Source organism: Squalius cephalus (assembly GCF_949319135.1).
Source record: "Squalius cephalus genome assembly, chromosome: 24".
Classification (NCBI taxonomy): domain Eukaryota; kingdom Metazoa; phylum Chordata; class Actinopteri; order Cypriniformes; family Leuciscidae; genus Squalius; species Squalius cephalus.
The window spans coordinates 2,987,913-3,005,982 of record NC_137145.1 but is presented as its reverse complement, the minus strand read 5'-3'; the positions used below and the strand labels follow the sequence as shown (position 1 = coordinate 3,005,982).

The following is an 18,070-nucleotide window of genomic DNA, read 5'->3' as shown; positions in this document are numbered from 1 at the left end:
TCATATTAAACAAAAAAAAACTTGACATAAACTTAATGAAATTAGGTACTAAAATTACCAAAACTATATATATTAAAAAAAAAAAATATTTAAATGAAATAAAGATGAAATAAAATAAAATAAATATTCAATGTAAAACCTAAACTGAAAAAAAATATATAAAATATTTATATATTTTATATATTTTTTTCATTTTAGGTTTTTCATTGAATATTTATTTTATTTTAAATGAAATAAAGATGACATAAAATAAAATAAATATTCAATGTAAAACCTAAACTGAAAAAAAATATATAAAATATTTATATATTTGATCATTTTTTTTCAGTTTAGGTTTTTCATTGAATATTTATTTATTTTAAATGAAATAAAGATGAAATAAAATAAAATAAATATTCAATGAAAAACCTAAACTGAAAAAAATATATAAAATATTTATATTTTATTTCAGCTTTATTTCAGTTAAAGAAAAGTATTTTTAATCGCTTTATTTTCAGTTAACAATAACAACACTCGACTATTTTCATGGTGTATTTGTGTTCTTTTTTTGAAGAAAGTAAGTCACACAGGATGAGTAAATAACAGCAGAATTGAATTTTTTAATAATTTTGCGTATAATAATGCACGCTTGTCTCGTCGGCCTGTGGTTTGATTGGCGCTGATGCTCGTGAAACATTGACGAGCCTCACGGGGGAAACGGGGTGTGTTTGATCACCCAATTAACCTCTGAATGGATCCAGAGTTTGGGAGAACGAGCCACCGGTGTGTGTGTGTGTGTGTGTGTGTGTGTGTGTGTGTGTGTGTGTGTGTGTGTGTGTGTGTGTGTGTGTGTGTGTGTGCCGGAAGGTTTGTTATCTCTTTGAAGGCGTGTAATGATAGACCTCCGTGACAGAAAGTGGGAAGGAAGTTACCATAGTGATGGCGAGTAGACCTGGAGTGTGTGCCGTTGTTACACACACACTGATTCTTTAATAACGAGATGTTTTGATGTCATCCGTAAGGTGATGTGTGGCTTCTGTCTTTATTTAAAGAGATCCAGAGGGACGTGTTACTGTAGATTAAAGCTATGCACCACTCGAGGCTGTGTGTGTGTGTGTGTGTGTGTGTGTGTGTGTGTGTGTGTGTGTGTGTGTGTGTGTGTGTTACAGGGATTACACCTGCGGATTCATAAAGCTGAATGTGGTCAAATCAGAAATATGGCATCTATAGCTGATAAGAGACAATAATGATCAATAAATTATTATATTTAATAAAAAATAAGAATGACAATTCCTCTGCCAAGAATATATTAGTAGTAGTAGTAGTATACAGTATAACGCTATTATATAATATATGTATATGACAGTCTTAATTATTCTTAATTTTTCTAATAATTATTATTGTTGTATTTTCCATTAGTATACAATATAATATTATTGATTATTCTTAGTTATTTTAATTATTGTTTATTGCTGTTATTAATATTATTGTATAATATTTAATATTTAATAATTTAATATAATATTTTATGATATAATTTGTCATTAACATACACTATAACTATTAATTGTTGTAGTTATTTTTATTATTATTATTTGTCGATATTATACAATATAACACTATTAATTATTCTTAATTATTGTAATAATAAATATTATTATTATTACAATAACAATAATAATATTTATTATTACAATAATTAAGAATAATTATTGTAATAATAAATATTATTATTATTATTGTAATAAATATTATTGTTTGTCATTAGTATACAATTTAACATGAAGTATTCTTAATTATTATCATTATTGTTTTATTATTATTATTTGTTTATAATAATAATAATTATTATTTGTCGTTAGTGTATATTATTATTTGTATTATAATGTATATAACACTCTTAATTATTCTTAATTGTTCTGCTAATAATAATTATATTTACATAGTAATGTAATATTAGTAATAGTATTAGTAATGTATAGTAATATACAATATAACATTGATTGTTCTCAATTATTCTAATTATTATTTAATTGTTTTATGTATATCACTGTTAGTTGTTATTATTATTAATATTATTATAATAAATATGATTTGTTGTCATTATTGTCAATATTATGCTATTAATTATTCTTAATTATTCTAATAATTATTATTATAATATCTGTCATAAATATCCAATATAATATTATTAAAATTATGATTTATTTTATTATTATTATTATTATTATTATTATTATTATTATTTACCATTAGTATGAAGAATAGCTCTTTTAATTATTCTTAAGTATTTTAATCATTTGTATTATTTGTCATTAGGATACAATATAACATTATTATTGTTGTTATTATTATCTGTACAGCTGTAAGTCTATCTTTCTTCTAAGAGGTTCACAGTGATGTTTACAATAAAACACATTTTGTGACTGCTCTTTTTATTTAATTGTATTTTTAGTTCAGTCTTGACCCATGATGTCCTGCTTTCAGGAACATGACCGTAAACACTTGAGCTGTATTTTAGGTGTACAGTGCCATCTAGTGTGCAGTATGCTAATTACCAGTATTTCCAGTTTGGCGGCTGAACTGGAAGCAATATCAACCATTATATTTAACATCACATTCTTCACTCATTATTCCATCAGACTCTTTATTTATTTATTTTTTTACACAAAACGAAAACAAAATGAAGTCTGAGTTGTAACTAGACAGCAGATTTGCTGCAGTTTTAAAGGTGACGAGTGTGTTTTGTGGTGTGTTTTCAGGAGTTGTCAGAGTATGACGAGTCTCTTCAGTAACACCGTGTCTCCGGTGAAGGAAGGCTCCTCGTCTCTGCCCCGGCGCGCCAGTGCGCTCAGCAAACCCCCGTTACGAGCCCTCTACGACCTGCTCATCGCCCCGATGGAGGGGGTAAGACTGCCTCACTTCTCCAATCTACAACAAATAACAAGTTATTAGTAGTAATCAATGTTAAGGAAGGTTCCTTTTAAAAGCAATGCGTTACAATATCCCATTTCTTCTTAAAGTCCCCCTGTAGTCAATCATTTTATTCCCTTAAAACTCATCTTTGATCACTAAAATGACATATTTCTTGAAAAAAAAAAAATTAAATATCTTGAATGTAACTCGACACCCTTGCCTCATTTAGTATTCGCGGTTCTATGAATATGCAAACGAGCCCCGCCTCCACTCACTCACTCAGCTCAGAGATCCACTGGTTGACGATCACACGTTGATCTGATTGGTTACAAGGTAGTTTGTGACGTCAGAAACACCAGCGATTTCAAAGTGTGTTTTTGAGACTGTCTTTGGTTCACTGCAGTTTTAAGGAGGAAATACTCAGCAATGCTGTCGACTTATGAATTTACACATGCTTTGTCTTAAAGCATATTAAAAACACCATATAGACAACACCACAGAAGGACTTTAAAAAAGTAGCTAATTACGTTACTTTTGTGTAAATGAATGCGTTATGTTACTCTCCCAGGCCTTGCGGATGTTTTTAATCAGAAGTTTTCTTTTGCAAGTGTCAACACAGCATATTTAACACACATATTTGGAATATTATTCAATTCTGAGCATTTTGAATATTTCCTGACCTCTAGAACGATGAATGCCAAACAAAAGATCTCTAACATTATGGGTTATATTACCTACTGTACAACTCTTTTTATTGACTTTTTGTACAGTAATCTGATTATGTAATGCTTGTAACTTGTAATGCGTTACCCCCTGGTAATAATAATCACAATTAATAAGTTCTCCACCAAGGGATATAGTTCATTAACTGTTTTAATGAATCGTTGCAACTTGATGCATTGATTAAATGTTTAAATGAGTGCCTGGTGGTTATTTTAATTAAAATGTGGCTCATCCAATCTGATTTTGGAGCCATAAATGATAGTTTGCTGATTTCTGGTGGTTGTTCTCCCCGGCAGGGTCTGATGCACTCCAGCGGGCCCGTCGGCAGACACCGGCAGCTGGTTCTGGTTCTGGAGGGCGAGCTGTACCTCATCCCGTTCGCTCTTCTGAAGGGAAGCTCGTCTAACGAGTATCTGTACGAGCGCTTCAGTCTCATCGCTGTGCCGTCCATCGGCAGTCTGGGGACCACAGCTAAAGTTAGCACACTTCTAACACACACACACACACACACACACACACACACACACACACACACACCTGTGTTATTTCACTAGAGCTCATATACAGTTGTTTTTTTTATATTTTTATTTAGCTTTTATTTTTATATTTTCATCTTTCATTTTATATTTTAGTCAGTACTTTTGTTATGTGCTTTTGACATTTTTTAGACGATAGGTAGATAGGTAGACAGATAGATAGATAGATAGATAGATAGATAGATAGATAGATAGACAGACAGACAGACAGATAGATAGATAGATAGATAGATAGATAGATAGATAGATAGATAGATAGATAGATAGATAGATAGATAGATAGATAGATAGATAGATAGATTTGTTGTTTGGTATGACGTAAGAGGGACTGTCAAAAACACCCTTTACCATGGTAAAATCACTGTTGTTTACAGCTTCGAGTGCCTTCATGCTTTTATAAATCAGCAACAGCAACATGTCAGACATTAAAGCTGGCATGAAGTGGAACTTCTCCCCTATTGTGACGTATATCCGAGTTAAACAGCTTCTGGAACAAGAACAAATGTGTTGACGGGGCTCGATTGTGTCTGTGGGGAATTGATTGGATGGTTGTGCTTTGCTATTGGTGGATCTCGTGTGAGTGACAGGTTGCCCCGCCCTCATCATCAGAGAAGAGAAGCTGCAAGAGGGAGGGGAAGATATTTTGATTAAAGAATTTCAACAAATAATGATGTGCACAGATAATATTAATATTAAATACAATAAAAACATTTTTGACTTTAATATTCAGTCAATCCAGGCTGTTTTTGATCAGTAAGTCCTCATGTTCCTCAGGTTCACCCTCGGCGGACGGGCCCTGTCCTGTGTAATGGAGGAAGCTCGATGGCTGCGGTGGTGGGGAACCCTCGCCTGCCCCCGTCAGTGATGGACCGCTGGCTGTGGGGTCCGATGCCCAGCGCCGAGGAGGAGGCGCACATGGTGGCCGATCAGCTGGGCTGCCAACCGCTGGCCGGTCCCGCCGCCACCAAGGAGCGGGTCATGAGCGCCCTTACCCAGGCCGAGTGCGCACACTTCGCCACACACATCTCCTGGAAGCTGGCGGCCCTGGTCCTCACGCCCTGCCAGGACTCAAACTCTGGGCCGTCAGCATCGGGGGCTTCTGGAGGAGGAGCGGGAGCTGGAGAGAGCGCAGTAAAGTCCAACTACACCATCCCGGAGAGTCTGCGTGTGCCAGACGACGCCAGCGATGCCGAAAGCATCTGTGACAGCCCTCCGCTGCAGGAGTTCCTGCTCACCGCCGCCGACATCCTCGATCTCAGGCTGCCCACTAAACTAGTGGTGCTCGGGTCAGTAGACGCTTACACACTGCTGAGAGACGTCATGTGGCTTTCAGTGGGGTTCTGTCTAGGGATGCACGATGTATCGGCCATCATATCGGTAACGGTCCGATATATTAAAGCCGATAAACAATGGATTATTTCCTTCAGCTGAGACACTTCAGATGCGCACTGTTCAACATGATGGTTTTGAATTGCTTGAATATGAAAAGTGCAACGTGTCATATCGGCTACATAAAATTATAATAAGAACATCATAATTGTGTGTTTGAGACATGGCTTTTAATGGTGAGACTTTTGTTTTTGTAATCAGGCTCTCAAAAATTAAATAAAAATTTGGATTTAGATTTATCGGCCAATATATCTGTTATCGGCTTTCAAATATAAAGAATTATCGGTTATCGGTATCGGCCAAAATTTTCATATCAGTGCATCCCTAGTTCTATCCATAAACTATATTTATATAGTTTATGGATAGAGTTTGTGGATAGAACTAGAGATGCACCGATATGAAATTTTTGAAATATATATATATATGCACAATGTGCAGCGCATATATGCATTGTGGATATATATATATATATGCATCGACGTGTATATATATGTCATATATATGTATATATATATATGCACAATGCATATATGCGCTGCACATCGTGCATATATATATGTATGTGTCTGTGTGTGTGTGTGTCTGTGTGTGTGTATGTGTGAATATACTATAAAAAAAAAAAATATATAATTATTTCATTGAATTTATATAATTCATTGAATCATAATATATATTGTTACGCAAATATAAAATCACTCACACTGTTATATAATCTTTTTTATATAATCTCTCATCTACATCAGCAGTTTCACAGTGTATTTAAGATAACAGCAGTGAATTATTCCCTCATGATGCGTGTTCATTGCCCTCGCGCAGCTCGTACCAGGAGTCGGACAGTAAAGTGACGGCCGACGGGGTGGTGGGACTGACGCGAGCGTTCCTGGCCGCTGGAGCTCAGTGTGTGCTGGTGTCTCTGTGGCCGGTTCCCGTCGCAGCCTCCAAGATGTTCATCCACTCGTTCTACAGCGCTCTCCTCAACGGCACCAAAGCCAGCGCGGCCCTCGCAGACGCCATGAAGACCGTGCAGAGCAGCAAACAGTTCTCACACCCCTCCAACTGGGCCGGTACGTTCCCAGTGCCAAGTTATTAAGGTTTCTTTGCCTCAGTGTCTGCCCAAACTTGAATAAACGCTTCAATTAACTTCACAGGGTAACTCAAAACATCTGATTCTTCATCACTGAAGCAATTTATGGAAAAGCTTTCAGCAACAACTTGATTTTCTTGTGCTTGATTTCAATGATTAATTCAGATGGTTAGTTTATATAAATATGCGTCACTTCACACAGCATTGAGATCAATGTACATTATGCAGAGTATACAAATGTCCTGTATGCATTAAACATACTACATTTGCAAAAATGTGCTGTATATAAGCAAATGGACTGAAAATCTACAGGCACAGTGATGTTGTGTAGCACACTACTGCTGTTTTTAGAAAAAAAGTTGAGTATATACTGCACGGTTTAAGGTTTGTTTACTGTACTCGTCCGCAGGCTTTATGCTGATTGGCTGTGACGTGAAACTGAACAGCCCGTCATCTCTGATTGGTCAGGCTCTGGCTGAGATCCTGCAGTATCCGGACAAAGCCAGAGATGCCCTGAGGGTTCTGCTTCACCTGGTGAGAAACACACACCATCTTTACCACAACACACACTTATTAGGAATAAATACAGTATATACTATATTTATATCCCATCTATCTATCTATCTATCTATCTATCTATCTATCTATCTATCTATCTATCTATCTATTTGTCTATCTATCTATCTATCTGTCTGTCTGTCTGTCTGTCTCTCTGTGTGTGTGTGTGTGTGTGTGTCTGTGCGTGTTATTATTTCAATTATTTATTTTAATCAATGTGAATTAAGTGTTCAATGTAAGAATTATATGCATTTAGTAGTATACATTGTGTGTATATAAATATATTGTTTGTATATATTTCAGTTGTTTTTAATTACTATTATTTTAATTATTGTAATTGAAATATATAGTACATTTTATGTGCTTTTAATAATTATATTTTATTTTATATACAGTGTGCCTGTATGTATATAGCATATACTATCCATATAGTACTATACAAGTGTGTATGTGTGTGTATATATATATATATATATATATATATTTTATGTGCAATAATTAAATTAAATTTGACATGCAACATGCATATAGTAATATAGAAGTATATTTAACACTTTATTTTACAGTGTACAGTCACAAAAAGATTTATGATTAATCTAGTTAATTTTTTTACAGCACTGTCATGATTGACAGCACTAGTTATTTTATATATATCTTAGGCTTAGGCACACTAGTATTTTCACCCCAAAGAAATGGTTTTAAGCCAGTTATTTATATCGTTTGCTGCAGTGTTTCAGTTGGAAATATCAGTTTACATTAATTCTGCCATTAATTGTAATAATCCAGTTAGATTTTTTAATGTCACTACTGATTTTTTCATAGGCTTCTTTTTAATTTTCAATAGAAAATGCCAAAATAGTATATGCCATAAAATGCCATAATAGTAAATAATTGGATGCATCTGACCTGGTGTTGTACAGACAGCTGAACTGTGTGTGTGTGTGTGTGTGTGTGTGTGTGTGTGTGTGTGTGTGTGTGTGTGTGTGTGTGTGTGTGTGTGTGTGTGTCTCCCTCAGGTGGAGAAGTCTCTCCAGCGCATCCAGAACGGCCAGAGGAACTCCATGTACACGTCTCAGCAGAGCGTTGAGAATAAGGTGTGTGGCGTCCCGGGCTGGCAGGCTCTCCTGACGGCGGTGGGCTTCAGACTGGACTCGGCTGGAACGGGACTCCCCGCTGCGGTCTTCTTCCCCACCGCTGACCCGGGAGACCGACTGCAGCAGTGCAGCACCACACTACAGTCCCTGCTGGGTAACACACACTGGCCTTCTCTAGCTCTAGCACTGCAAGTGTGTGAGGGAAAATCAGACGAACGCTCTTTGGACTGATGCATATTGCACTCACAAAAAGGGCAAAAAACAAACAAACTTCACCTTTATTTTAGGGCTGTGCAACGATGAATCACGATTAATCGCATGTTAATATATATATATTATATATAAATATAATATAATATATAATATATATTTAAATATTTAATGTATAAATAACACATTTTTCTTAAATATACATGCATGTGTGTGTATTTATATATACAAAATAATTATACACAGCACACACACATATACTGTATTATGTAAACACAAACGTATCCACTAATCGCATCCAAAATAAAAGTTTGTGTTTGCATAATATATGTGTGTGTGCTGTGTATAATTATTTTGTATATATAAATACACACACACATGCATGTATATATTTAAGAAATATTTGCATTTATATACTGTATATATTTATATATATACATAAATATAAATATTTTATATATAAATAACACATATTTTTTTACATATATACATATATAAAGAAAAGTTTGTGTTTACATAATATATGTGTGTGTACTGTGTATAATTATTTTGTATGTATAAATACACACGTATGCATGTATATGTTTAAGAAATATGTGCATGTATATACTGTGTGTATACATATATATATATATATATATATATATATATATAAATATAAATATTTTATTTATAAATAACACATTTTTCTTGCATATATACATGCATATGTGTGTATTTATATATACAAAATAATTATGCACAGTACACACACATATATTATGTAAACACAAACTTTTATTTTGGATGCGATTAATCATTGCACAGCCCTACTTTGTTTCTATAGTGCTTTAGACAATATAGATTGTTTCAAGGCAGCATTACAGTGATAAATAGGAAAATATTGAGCAATAATGCAAACAGAATTAAATCCAGCTTTAAAGCAGCTCTAAAAAAGACAGTGTCTTTATCTTTGTTTGCAATGTGCAATGGCCAAACAAGTCAGACTAGGGTTGTGTAAATGTGTAAATTCGCAGTTGTTTGTGATTAGAATAGTTTGACGTGACTTGTTCGTGGTTCGTGTCCACAGGTTTGCCTCCTCCAGCTCTGCAGGCGTTGTGTAAACTGATCACGGCGTCAGAAACCGGAGAACAGCTCATCAACCGGGTGAGACGTCACACACACAGATCAGACCCTCTGCTTTACTGTCCCGCGCTCGTGCACGTACTGTAACTACACTGCTGTGTTGTTGAGATGCTCGTGTTTGCTTTTTAACACTCTTCTTTCCTTCTCTTTTCCTAAACGTTTTCCACTAAAGGCTGTTAAAAATGTAGTGGGAATGGTAAGTGCTTCAATAGCTAACTCTACACTAACACACTACTGATGCTAATCAGATAGTGCTCTTGTATATTGGACGTCATTAGACGTGAGATTGGTGTCTGTTTTCCCGCAGCTCCATCAGGTGTTGGTGCAGCTCCAGTCTGGAGAGAAGGAGCAGGATTTCTCTCTCGCTCCCATTCAGGTGTCCATCAGTGTGCAGCTCTGGAGACTCCCCGGCTGTCACGAGTTCCTCGCCGCTCTGGGTAAGAGAAGATCCAGGACACGAGCACTAACTCTCTCTCTCTCAAAAATCTTGGGTTTTTAGTGGTCCCCATATCTCGCTGCCATACAGAGCAATTGGTTCAATTATTGCTTTTAGGATTTTTAGCCATGCAGGTTTGAATAGGAATTTCATGTCGAATATTATTTTTAATCATGTAGAAGACCCTTATTGCTTTTGCTCTCTTTTGCTTTAATAAAGTTTTGTTAAGCCTTTCTCTTTCTCTCTCTCTCTCTCTCTCTCTATCTCTCTCTCCCCCTCTCTCTATCTCTCTCTCCCCCTCCCTCTCTCTCTCTCTCTCTCTCTCTCTCTCTCTCTCTCTCTCTCTCTCTCTCTCTCTCTCTCTCTCTCTCTCTCAGGGTTTGACCTGTGTGAGGTGGGTCAGGAGGAGGTGGTGTTGAAGACGGGTAAACAGGCCAACCGTCGCACCATGCACTTTGCCCTGCAGTCGCTGCTGGCGCTGTTTGGTGAGTGTCACTTCACCCTCAAAGTGTTCATCTCATCAACAAACATTTAGGAATTTAATTAGTAAAGTTTATTATTATTATTATATGATATCTATCTATCTATCTATCTATCGATCTATCTATCTATCTATCTATCCTCCATCCATCCATCTACAGTATCTATGTGTGTGTGTGTGTGTGTGTGTGTGTGTGTGTGTGTGTGTGTGTGCATGTGTATATGTATTACACATTCATTACATATTTTATTGTAATATGTTTATAGGCAAGTCAAGTTTGTTTTTAAAGCACATTTTTGTCAAAAAACTAACTATGACTAAAACAAAAAATGGGTATAAAAAAATCTATATTTTTATCATATCTGTTGCAATACTAATACAAATAGCACACATATGTTGAATTTATAACATTAATATAATTACTTAAATAATCACGACTACTCTTTTTACCACTTATAACATTTCTATATCTATACATCCTTAAATGTAATCACAAATAGTTATATTTCTGAGTGTGTATATATATATATATATATATATATATATATATATATATATATATATTAGGGCTGTCAAACGATTAATCGCGATTAATCGCATCCAAAATAAAAGTTTGTTTTTACATAATACATGTGTGTGTACGGTGTATAATTATTTTCTATATATAAATACACACACATGCATGTATATATTTAAGAAATATTTGCATGTATATACTGTGTATATATATTTATATTATATATAATTTATATTATATATAAATATTTTATATATAAATAACACATTTTCTTAAATATATATATGCATGTGTGTGTATTTAATAATTATACTCCATACACAGACATAAATTATGTACACACAAACTTTTATTTTGGATGCGATTAATCGCGATTAATCGTTTGACAGCCCTAGTATATATATATAAAATTCGTACTCTGAAATATAATTAATTATATATATATATATACATACACACAATGTTGGTAAAATGTACTATTTTAATTATATAATGTATAATATTAATAATATTATATTATAATAGTCTTTCATGAGATACAAATAATTATATAAATAATCACTATTAATATTTTTACTGCCAATAAAATGTATAAATATTTACACTCTTAAAGGAATAGTTCACGTAAAAATGAAAATTATCCCATAATGTACTCAGCCTCAAGCCATTCTAGGTGTATACAGTATGACTTTCTTCTTTCAGCCAAACACAATCGGAGTTACAATAAAAAATATCCTGGCTCTTCCAAGCTTTATAATGGGAATGAATGGTACCTCAGGCCGTATGCGAGTCTAGTTCTGACAGAAGAGTGACCTCTGACCCCACGCATGACGTAAGACGCATGATGTAGGCGTAGCGTAAGCTTATGTGAGAATTGATGAACACGGAAGCGCAGAGGATAGAGCAAAACCAAACGTCGGTCACAAATTAGAAGTCTAAAACGAACAGTTTTAAAGAAAAATGTTGGAGGATTTGGATAGAAGAGAAGAAGAGCTGGGTCAGGTCAGAGGTCACTCTTCCGTCGGAACCAAGGGGGTAATCCATCAGCCGGAAACTGAAGCTTCCCCAGGGGCCGCCTTTGATTAGCAGACCCTCACCTGCTGTTAGCATTCCATTGACTCCCATTCATTTTGGCGTCACTTTGACAGTGAATAACTTTACATCTGAGGAGTTTAAAGACTCCATTTGTCTACTGTTTATTTCTAAAGAAACACGAAAATGTATAAGGCCGGTGACACACTGGCTGCTTGGCGTGAGCGTGGCGTTTCTGTTGCGTGTCAGCTGCGTGGCGTTTTCTATGTCTTTGCACACCAGAAACGTGTCTGACGCGGCGCTGCTGCTGCTATAGGTGACATATGATAAGCCTCATTGCTGATATATTTGACATATGGGGAGAGAGTTGTGGAAGGCCTATACTTCATGTTAAACATAAATATAGCAGCAAAGACAACGTCGACAGTACTGACACAAAATAGCCTAGGCTACAGAATATTTCGTTCTGTATTGACAGGTGCAATATTTGAAAATCGATATTATTATTTTTAATTGCATTTATATCTGCATTTATGTCAAAACCTAGAGACTTTCAACCATCAAAATGTTATTTATTAATATGTATTCATGTCAAAATGACATATAAACATCTTTTCCTATTCTATTTTTGCCTGGAAACGCTTCCAACACACTTGCGTGTCGCGTGAAAAATATGCGTTGGTTCTATTTCTAGCATGCACGCGTTTTCCGCGCGGCTCAAGCCGCACCTGAGACGCGCGTGTCACGCAGGCAGTGTGCAAGCTCTAACCTGTTAACATGGGAGCCGAAATAAAAACGGACACGCCATGCATCCAGTGTGTCCCTGGCCTAAAAGGCTCCATTACCTTGTATCTTACGTTATGGCCCCATAGAAGCCGTTTTTGTAAAAAAATGACCGTATAGACAGGAGGAGAAGTGGAGGGACGTGGAGGAGGGACGTGGAGGCAAAATGACAAAATTATTAATCAGAACTCTGCAAGTTTCGGAAGGGAATGATTCAGATTTCTCTTGGCACAGCTACTAGAAGACAGACGGGTTGCTCACGTCACATCTACGTCGTCAAGCTCAGTTTGAGTCTGCGCAGTCGCTCGACCATCAGGAAGAGAGAGATTCTAATTGACTTCACTTTTCTCCGTTGAAGTCTATGGGGTCGCTGTGTCCATTTCTTTTACTGTCTATGGTCGGAACTCGACTCTCTTGTGAACATGGACGGCTGTTGCCGGAAGCCGGTGATTATAGTTTATAAAGTTTTAAATATGGATATTTCTCTTACAAAAACACATCGCTTTAGAAAGCAGTTATTCACCCACTTGTGTCGTATGCACTTTTTGGAGCTTCAAAAACTCTATTCAGTGTCAATTATAAAGCTGGGAGGAGCCATGATATTATTTAATATAACTCTGATTGTGTCTGGCTGAAAGAAGAACGTCACGTACACCTAGGATGGCTTGAGGAGTGAGTAAATCATGGGATAATTTAAATTTTTAGGTGAACTATTCTATTAAAAATACAGATATCAAATGCCATGTTCCAGCATCTGACTTCTTAATAACTCTTACTTTAAATGCTTTAATGTTTCCTTCAGACTCTACCGAGCTTCCGAAGCGTCTGAGTCTGGACAGTTCCTCATCTCTGGAGTCGCTGGCCTCGGCACAGTCCGTGTCCCACCAGCTGCCCATGGGATACCCCAACCCTCCCTTCTCCCCTCCGTGCCCCGACAGCCTGGCATCGGACGCCATCTCCGTCTACAGCCTGAGCTCCATCGCCTCCTCCATGAGCTTTCTGTCCCGTCCCGAGGGAGCGTCCGAGTTTATCAGCCAGCGCTCGCGACAACAGGAACTAGAGCGGCATCGGGGCGGAGCTGGGATTTTCGCGTCCCACAGGCACACGGCAGTGCCACGCAGTCGCTCGTCCCCGCATGGAGCCGTAGGAGGACATGAAGACGAGGAGTACGAGGGGTACAGTATAATCAGCAGTGAGCCGTTGGGGAGCCAATGTGATACGCTTCCTCGTCCCGCGAACCACAGGAACCATCGGGGCGCGGCGCGAGGCGGAGCCGGCAGGGGTTACGCGGTATCCGTGTCCTCCAGGGGAAGCGTAAGCACCCCGACATCCCCTGTCAAAACCACCCTTGTTCCCAGTCCCAACTCCCCGTTCCAGAAGGTCGGGAAGGTGAGCAGCTCCGACACGGGCGAGTCCGATCAGTCGAGCACGGAGACGGACAGCACTGTGAAATCCCAAGAGGAGCGTACGTCCGGAGCGCCGTTGGATCCGCAGGAACTCGCACAGAAGATCCTCGAAGAGACGCAAAGCCACATGCGGGCCGTCGAGACTTTGCAGAGAAGCGTCCCGCTGGGTGACGGGATGAGCAGCGGAGGTCCTCCGACTCCAACCGGAGGCTCTGCTTTCCGTTCCTCGGAGACCAGCGCGTTCAGTCGGCCTAGTAGCAGAGCTAGCATCAAGGCTCAATCGTCTCCGCTCGCGACCCGCCCCAAACCGCCTTCCCGTACCTCCTCGCTTCAGAAGATCAGCTCGGGATACAACAGCCCTGCCACTTCCGAAACGTCCCTGAAGGAAGGCAGTCAACCGTCGCCTACTTCCGAGAGTCACGCGCAGTTTAAACTCAAGTATCCCAGCTCGCCGTACAGCGGACACATCTCTCGCTCGCCCAGTAATGTCTCGCCCAGCTCGGGACACCAGTCGCCGGCCGGGAGCGCTCCCTCTCCGGCGCTGTCCTACTCCTCGACGGGTTCGACTCGCTCCAGTCCGGCGGACGCCCCGGATATCGACCGACTCAAACTCGCCGCTATTGACGAGAAAGTCCAAGCGATCCACAATCTCAAGACCTTCTGGGCCAACGCGACCCAACAGCAGCACTCGGGACCGATGCGGGTGCTCCGCGGCGGGAAACTGAGCACCGCTAAACGAGACGTCCTGGGTCTTTTAAACCTCTCGCCTCGGCATGGAGTGACGGGTCAGGATTCGTCCGGTCAGGATGTGGCGCTCGAACACAGAAATCCACCAAACGGTCACCGCAAAATCGACCCGAAGAGAGTCGCGCCTTCTCCGACGGCTTCCACCGGTTCCAGTCCCGGTTCGCATTCGATCCGACTGCCTACGGGGAACGGGTACAAGTTCCTCTCGCCGGGACGGTTCTTCCCTTCGTCTAAATGTTGAGATTCTCTTGATAAAGGAGTATTTGGAGTATTTATAACTCTTGAAAACAGTGAAAAGGACAGTCTGGGTTAGGAAGTGCACATTCCACGAAGCCTCAAACTGCCTACTGTTTAATTTCCCGTCCAGAGAGCATATAATCCTTATGCTTCCACCGACACTGTAAAGGACCGTTTATATATGCAGACTGATCTTAGACCTGCGCAAGGCATGTCAGATTAAAAAAAAAAAGAGATTATACCAAAATGGTATTTCAACAAAAAGACAAAAAGGCTCGCTGTTTGTGTTAGTGAATATGATGCGGCTTTGACTGGTTTATTTCTTTTTTTTTTCTTTTCTTTTTTTTTATATAATTATTGTTATTGTTATTATTATTATTATTATTATTATTATTATGGATGGTAATTGTTATTACAGTTATTTGTTTTGTAAATTAAAATCAACGTTTTGCAATCAGTATTATACGTTTTTATATTGTTAAAGAAGCAAATCATGCACAAAAAAAGTTGAAAAAAAACATTTTCATATTTTTATTGAGATGGTGACGATGCACCTGACCTGACTTCTGTGTGAATTGAGTGTCAGTATTACAGCATGGGTTCTCTTGCTCTCCAGTGATTCAATGTCTTTTTAACAGAGATTTTGCATATGTGGACTCTCATCCAGACATATCCCAGTCATTTCTCAGCAAAATGGTCTCAATAAAAAGTTTAATTTACCCTTGTGTGTGCTATTCATTTCGTTTATATTTCACCTGCATTATATCTTCATAAATAAAACAAGAAAATTGTACTGTTATATTCTTTGCATAAAGAAAATTAGGCCTATTTATTTTGCATTGCTTGACAATTGGCATTCTCGTTACACATATTTAAAGTCCTTCTGTGGTGAAAATCAAGCTTTTAATGTTGTTTATGTGTCTATGTGGTGTTTTTAATCTGCTTTAAGACAAACCATGTGTAAATTCATAAGTCGACACCATTGCTGAGTATTTTCTCCTTAAAACTGCAGTGAACCAAAGACAGTCTCAAAAACACGCTTTGAAATCTCTGGTGTTTCTGACGTCACAAACTACCTTGTAACCAATCAGATCAACGTGTGATCGTCAACCAGTGGATCTCTGAGCTGAGTGAGTGAGTGGAGGCGGGGCTCATTTGCATATTGATAGAACCGCGAATACTAAATGAGGCAAGGGTGTCGAGTTACAGTCAAGCTATTTTAAGGCATGAGTTTTAAGGGATAAAATGATTGACTACAGGGTAACTTTAATTCAAATCAGCATAAATTCAGTACAAATACTTAGTTACAATAATTTATACTAATAAATAGTAACAATAATATAACTTCTTTCTTTTAATTTTGGAGTTAAATCAGAGCTGAATGTTTTGCTGCTATTTGACAGTTTTGAGTTTTATGCATTAACTTCTCATACATATAATTCAGAACATTACCTTGCCTTAATATGGTGTGATCATGCTGATGATATAAGGCAATACGTTTGGGTTCAAAGTAACACAATGCAATATCATCTAGGTTTTTTTTATTTTTTACTTTTTGCCCCGAACCTAAAAATATCAGGGACCCCCAAAAGGCAGCTATATATTTTCAAGTGTAAAAAAATTACCCTTTTATACTGTGAAAACTAAAAATATTACGTGTAAAATATGGAGAAAATTTGTTTTCTATTGTGTCATCTTTTTTCTTAAAAAGGAAAAAAAAAAAGTCGGCACGCCATGGCTCCAAAAATGTGAAAAACGTTTCGAGCACGTATAGGCACTTTGTCAGACGAAACAAAACGTTAACACGTGTGTGTGAGTCTACCATTACATTTTTCGAGCCATGGTGTGCCGACTTTTTTTCCCCTTTTTTATTAATTTCCTTGTTGAACACCCAATTTGAGACACATTATTGCTTTGCTTTGGATCTGATTTTACTAGCATCTTTTTTCTACCCACCTTCAAGATGTATAAACCTGCAGAGAAACATAAAATGTTGACTGAAATATTATTTTTTATTTTTTTATTTTTTATTAAAACTTTCTTTAGAAAGAAGAAAAAGTAATAATGTGAAACTCTGTTGATTGTAACATTTGTTTTATTATTAATGTTTTTTCTTTTAAAAAGGAAACATTTTTCTGCCATTCTGCAGAATTATTTTTTCTAAACTTTTTTAAAACAAAGAAAAGGGTTGCACTTTATTTTAAGGTGTCATTGTTACAGTGTAATTATATATTTAAGTACTGAGTAATATTAAGCAACTACATGTACTTACTATAGGGTTAGTGTAGGATTAGGGTTTGGTTGAGGGTTAATTGTGTGTAATTATGCATAATTTACTGTTATTACTATGGTAAGTACATGTAACATATGTAACAAGGACGCTGTAAAATAAAGTGTTACCAAGAAAAGAAGCACATCAAGTCTACACAAAAAATAAATAAATAAAAATTGGACGTGCTATGACAATATCGCTGTATTTTTTGGAGTTAGGCCTATTCCTTGTTTTTCTTTCAGTACCATGGTATACCACCAGTCAAACATTTGGACGCACTTACAGTGGCTGAATATATATATTTTTTTTAATGGTTATGATTGTGAAACATTTTGATCTAGAGACTTCTAAATCTAACAGCATTAGATTAGCATCTGTAGCTCAAACAATAGAGGATAGTGTTAGCAATGGGTTTGATTCGCAGGGAATGCATGAACTGATGAAATGTGTAGAATGCATAAATGTAAATAAACTAATCATATGGAGCGGATAGTGAAGGAAAAGCATTATCAAGTGTCTAGCATGCATGTGAACTTCTTCAGTAG

At 37.3% G+C, this 18,070-nt stretch overlaps 1 protein-coding gene across 3 annotated transcripts in view; it reads left to right on the top strand.

The window, feature by feature from the left end:
• Positions 1-15,944, top strand: part of ttc28 (tetratricopeptide repeat domain 28) — a 323,900-nt gene extending 307,956 nt beyond the window's left edge. For 2 of the 3 annotated variants that reach the window (XM_079860762.1, XM_079860764.1), the window contains 11 exons: positions 2,742-2,886; positions 3,915-4,094; positions 4,929-5,440; positions 6,360-6,607; positions 7,037-7,161; positions 8,202-8,433; positions 9,559-9,635; positions 9,787-9,810; positions 9,922-10,051; positions 10,428-10,535; positions 13,666-15,944. In XM_079860762.1, coding sequence (XP_079716888.1) covers positions 2,742-2,886; positions 3,915-4,094; positions 4,929-5,440; positions 6,360-6,607; positions 7,037-7,161; positions 8,202-8,433; positions 9,559-9,635; positions 9,787-9,810; positions 9,922-10,051; positions 10,428-10,535; positions 13,666-15,257 — 3,373 coding nt within the window. In that variant the 3' untranslated portion in view covers positions 15,258-15,944. The remainder of the gene's footprint in view (positions 1-2,741; positions 2,887-3,914; positions 4,095-4,928; positions 5,441-6,359; positions 6,608-7,036; positions 7,162-8,201; positions 8,434-9,558; positions 9,636-9,786; positions 9,811-9,921; positions 10,052-10,427; positions 10,536-13,665) is intronic. The other variant, XM_079860763.1, reaches the window with a different exon arrangement.
• The last annotated feature ends 2,126 nt before the right edge of the window (positions 15,945-18,070 follow it).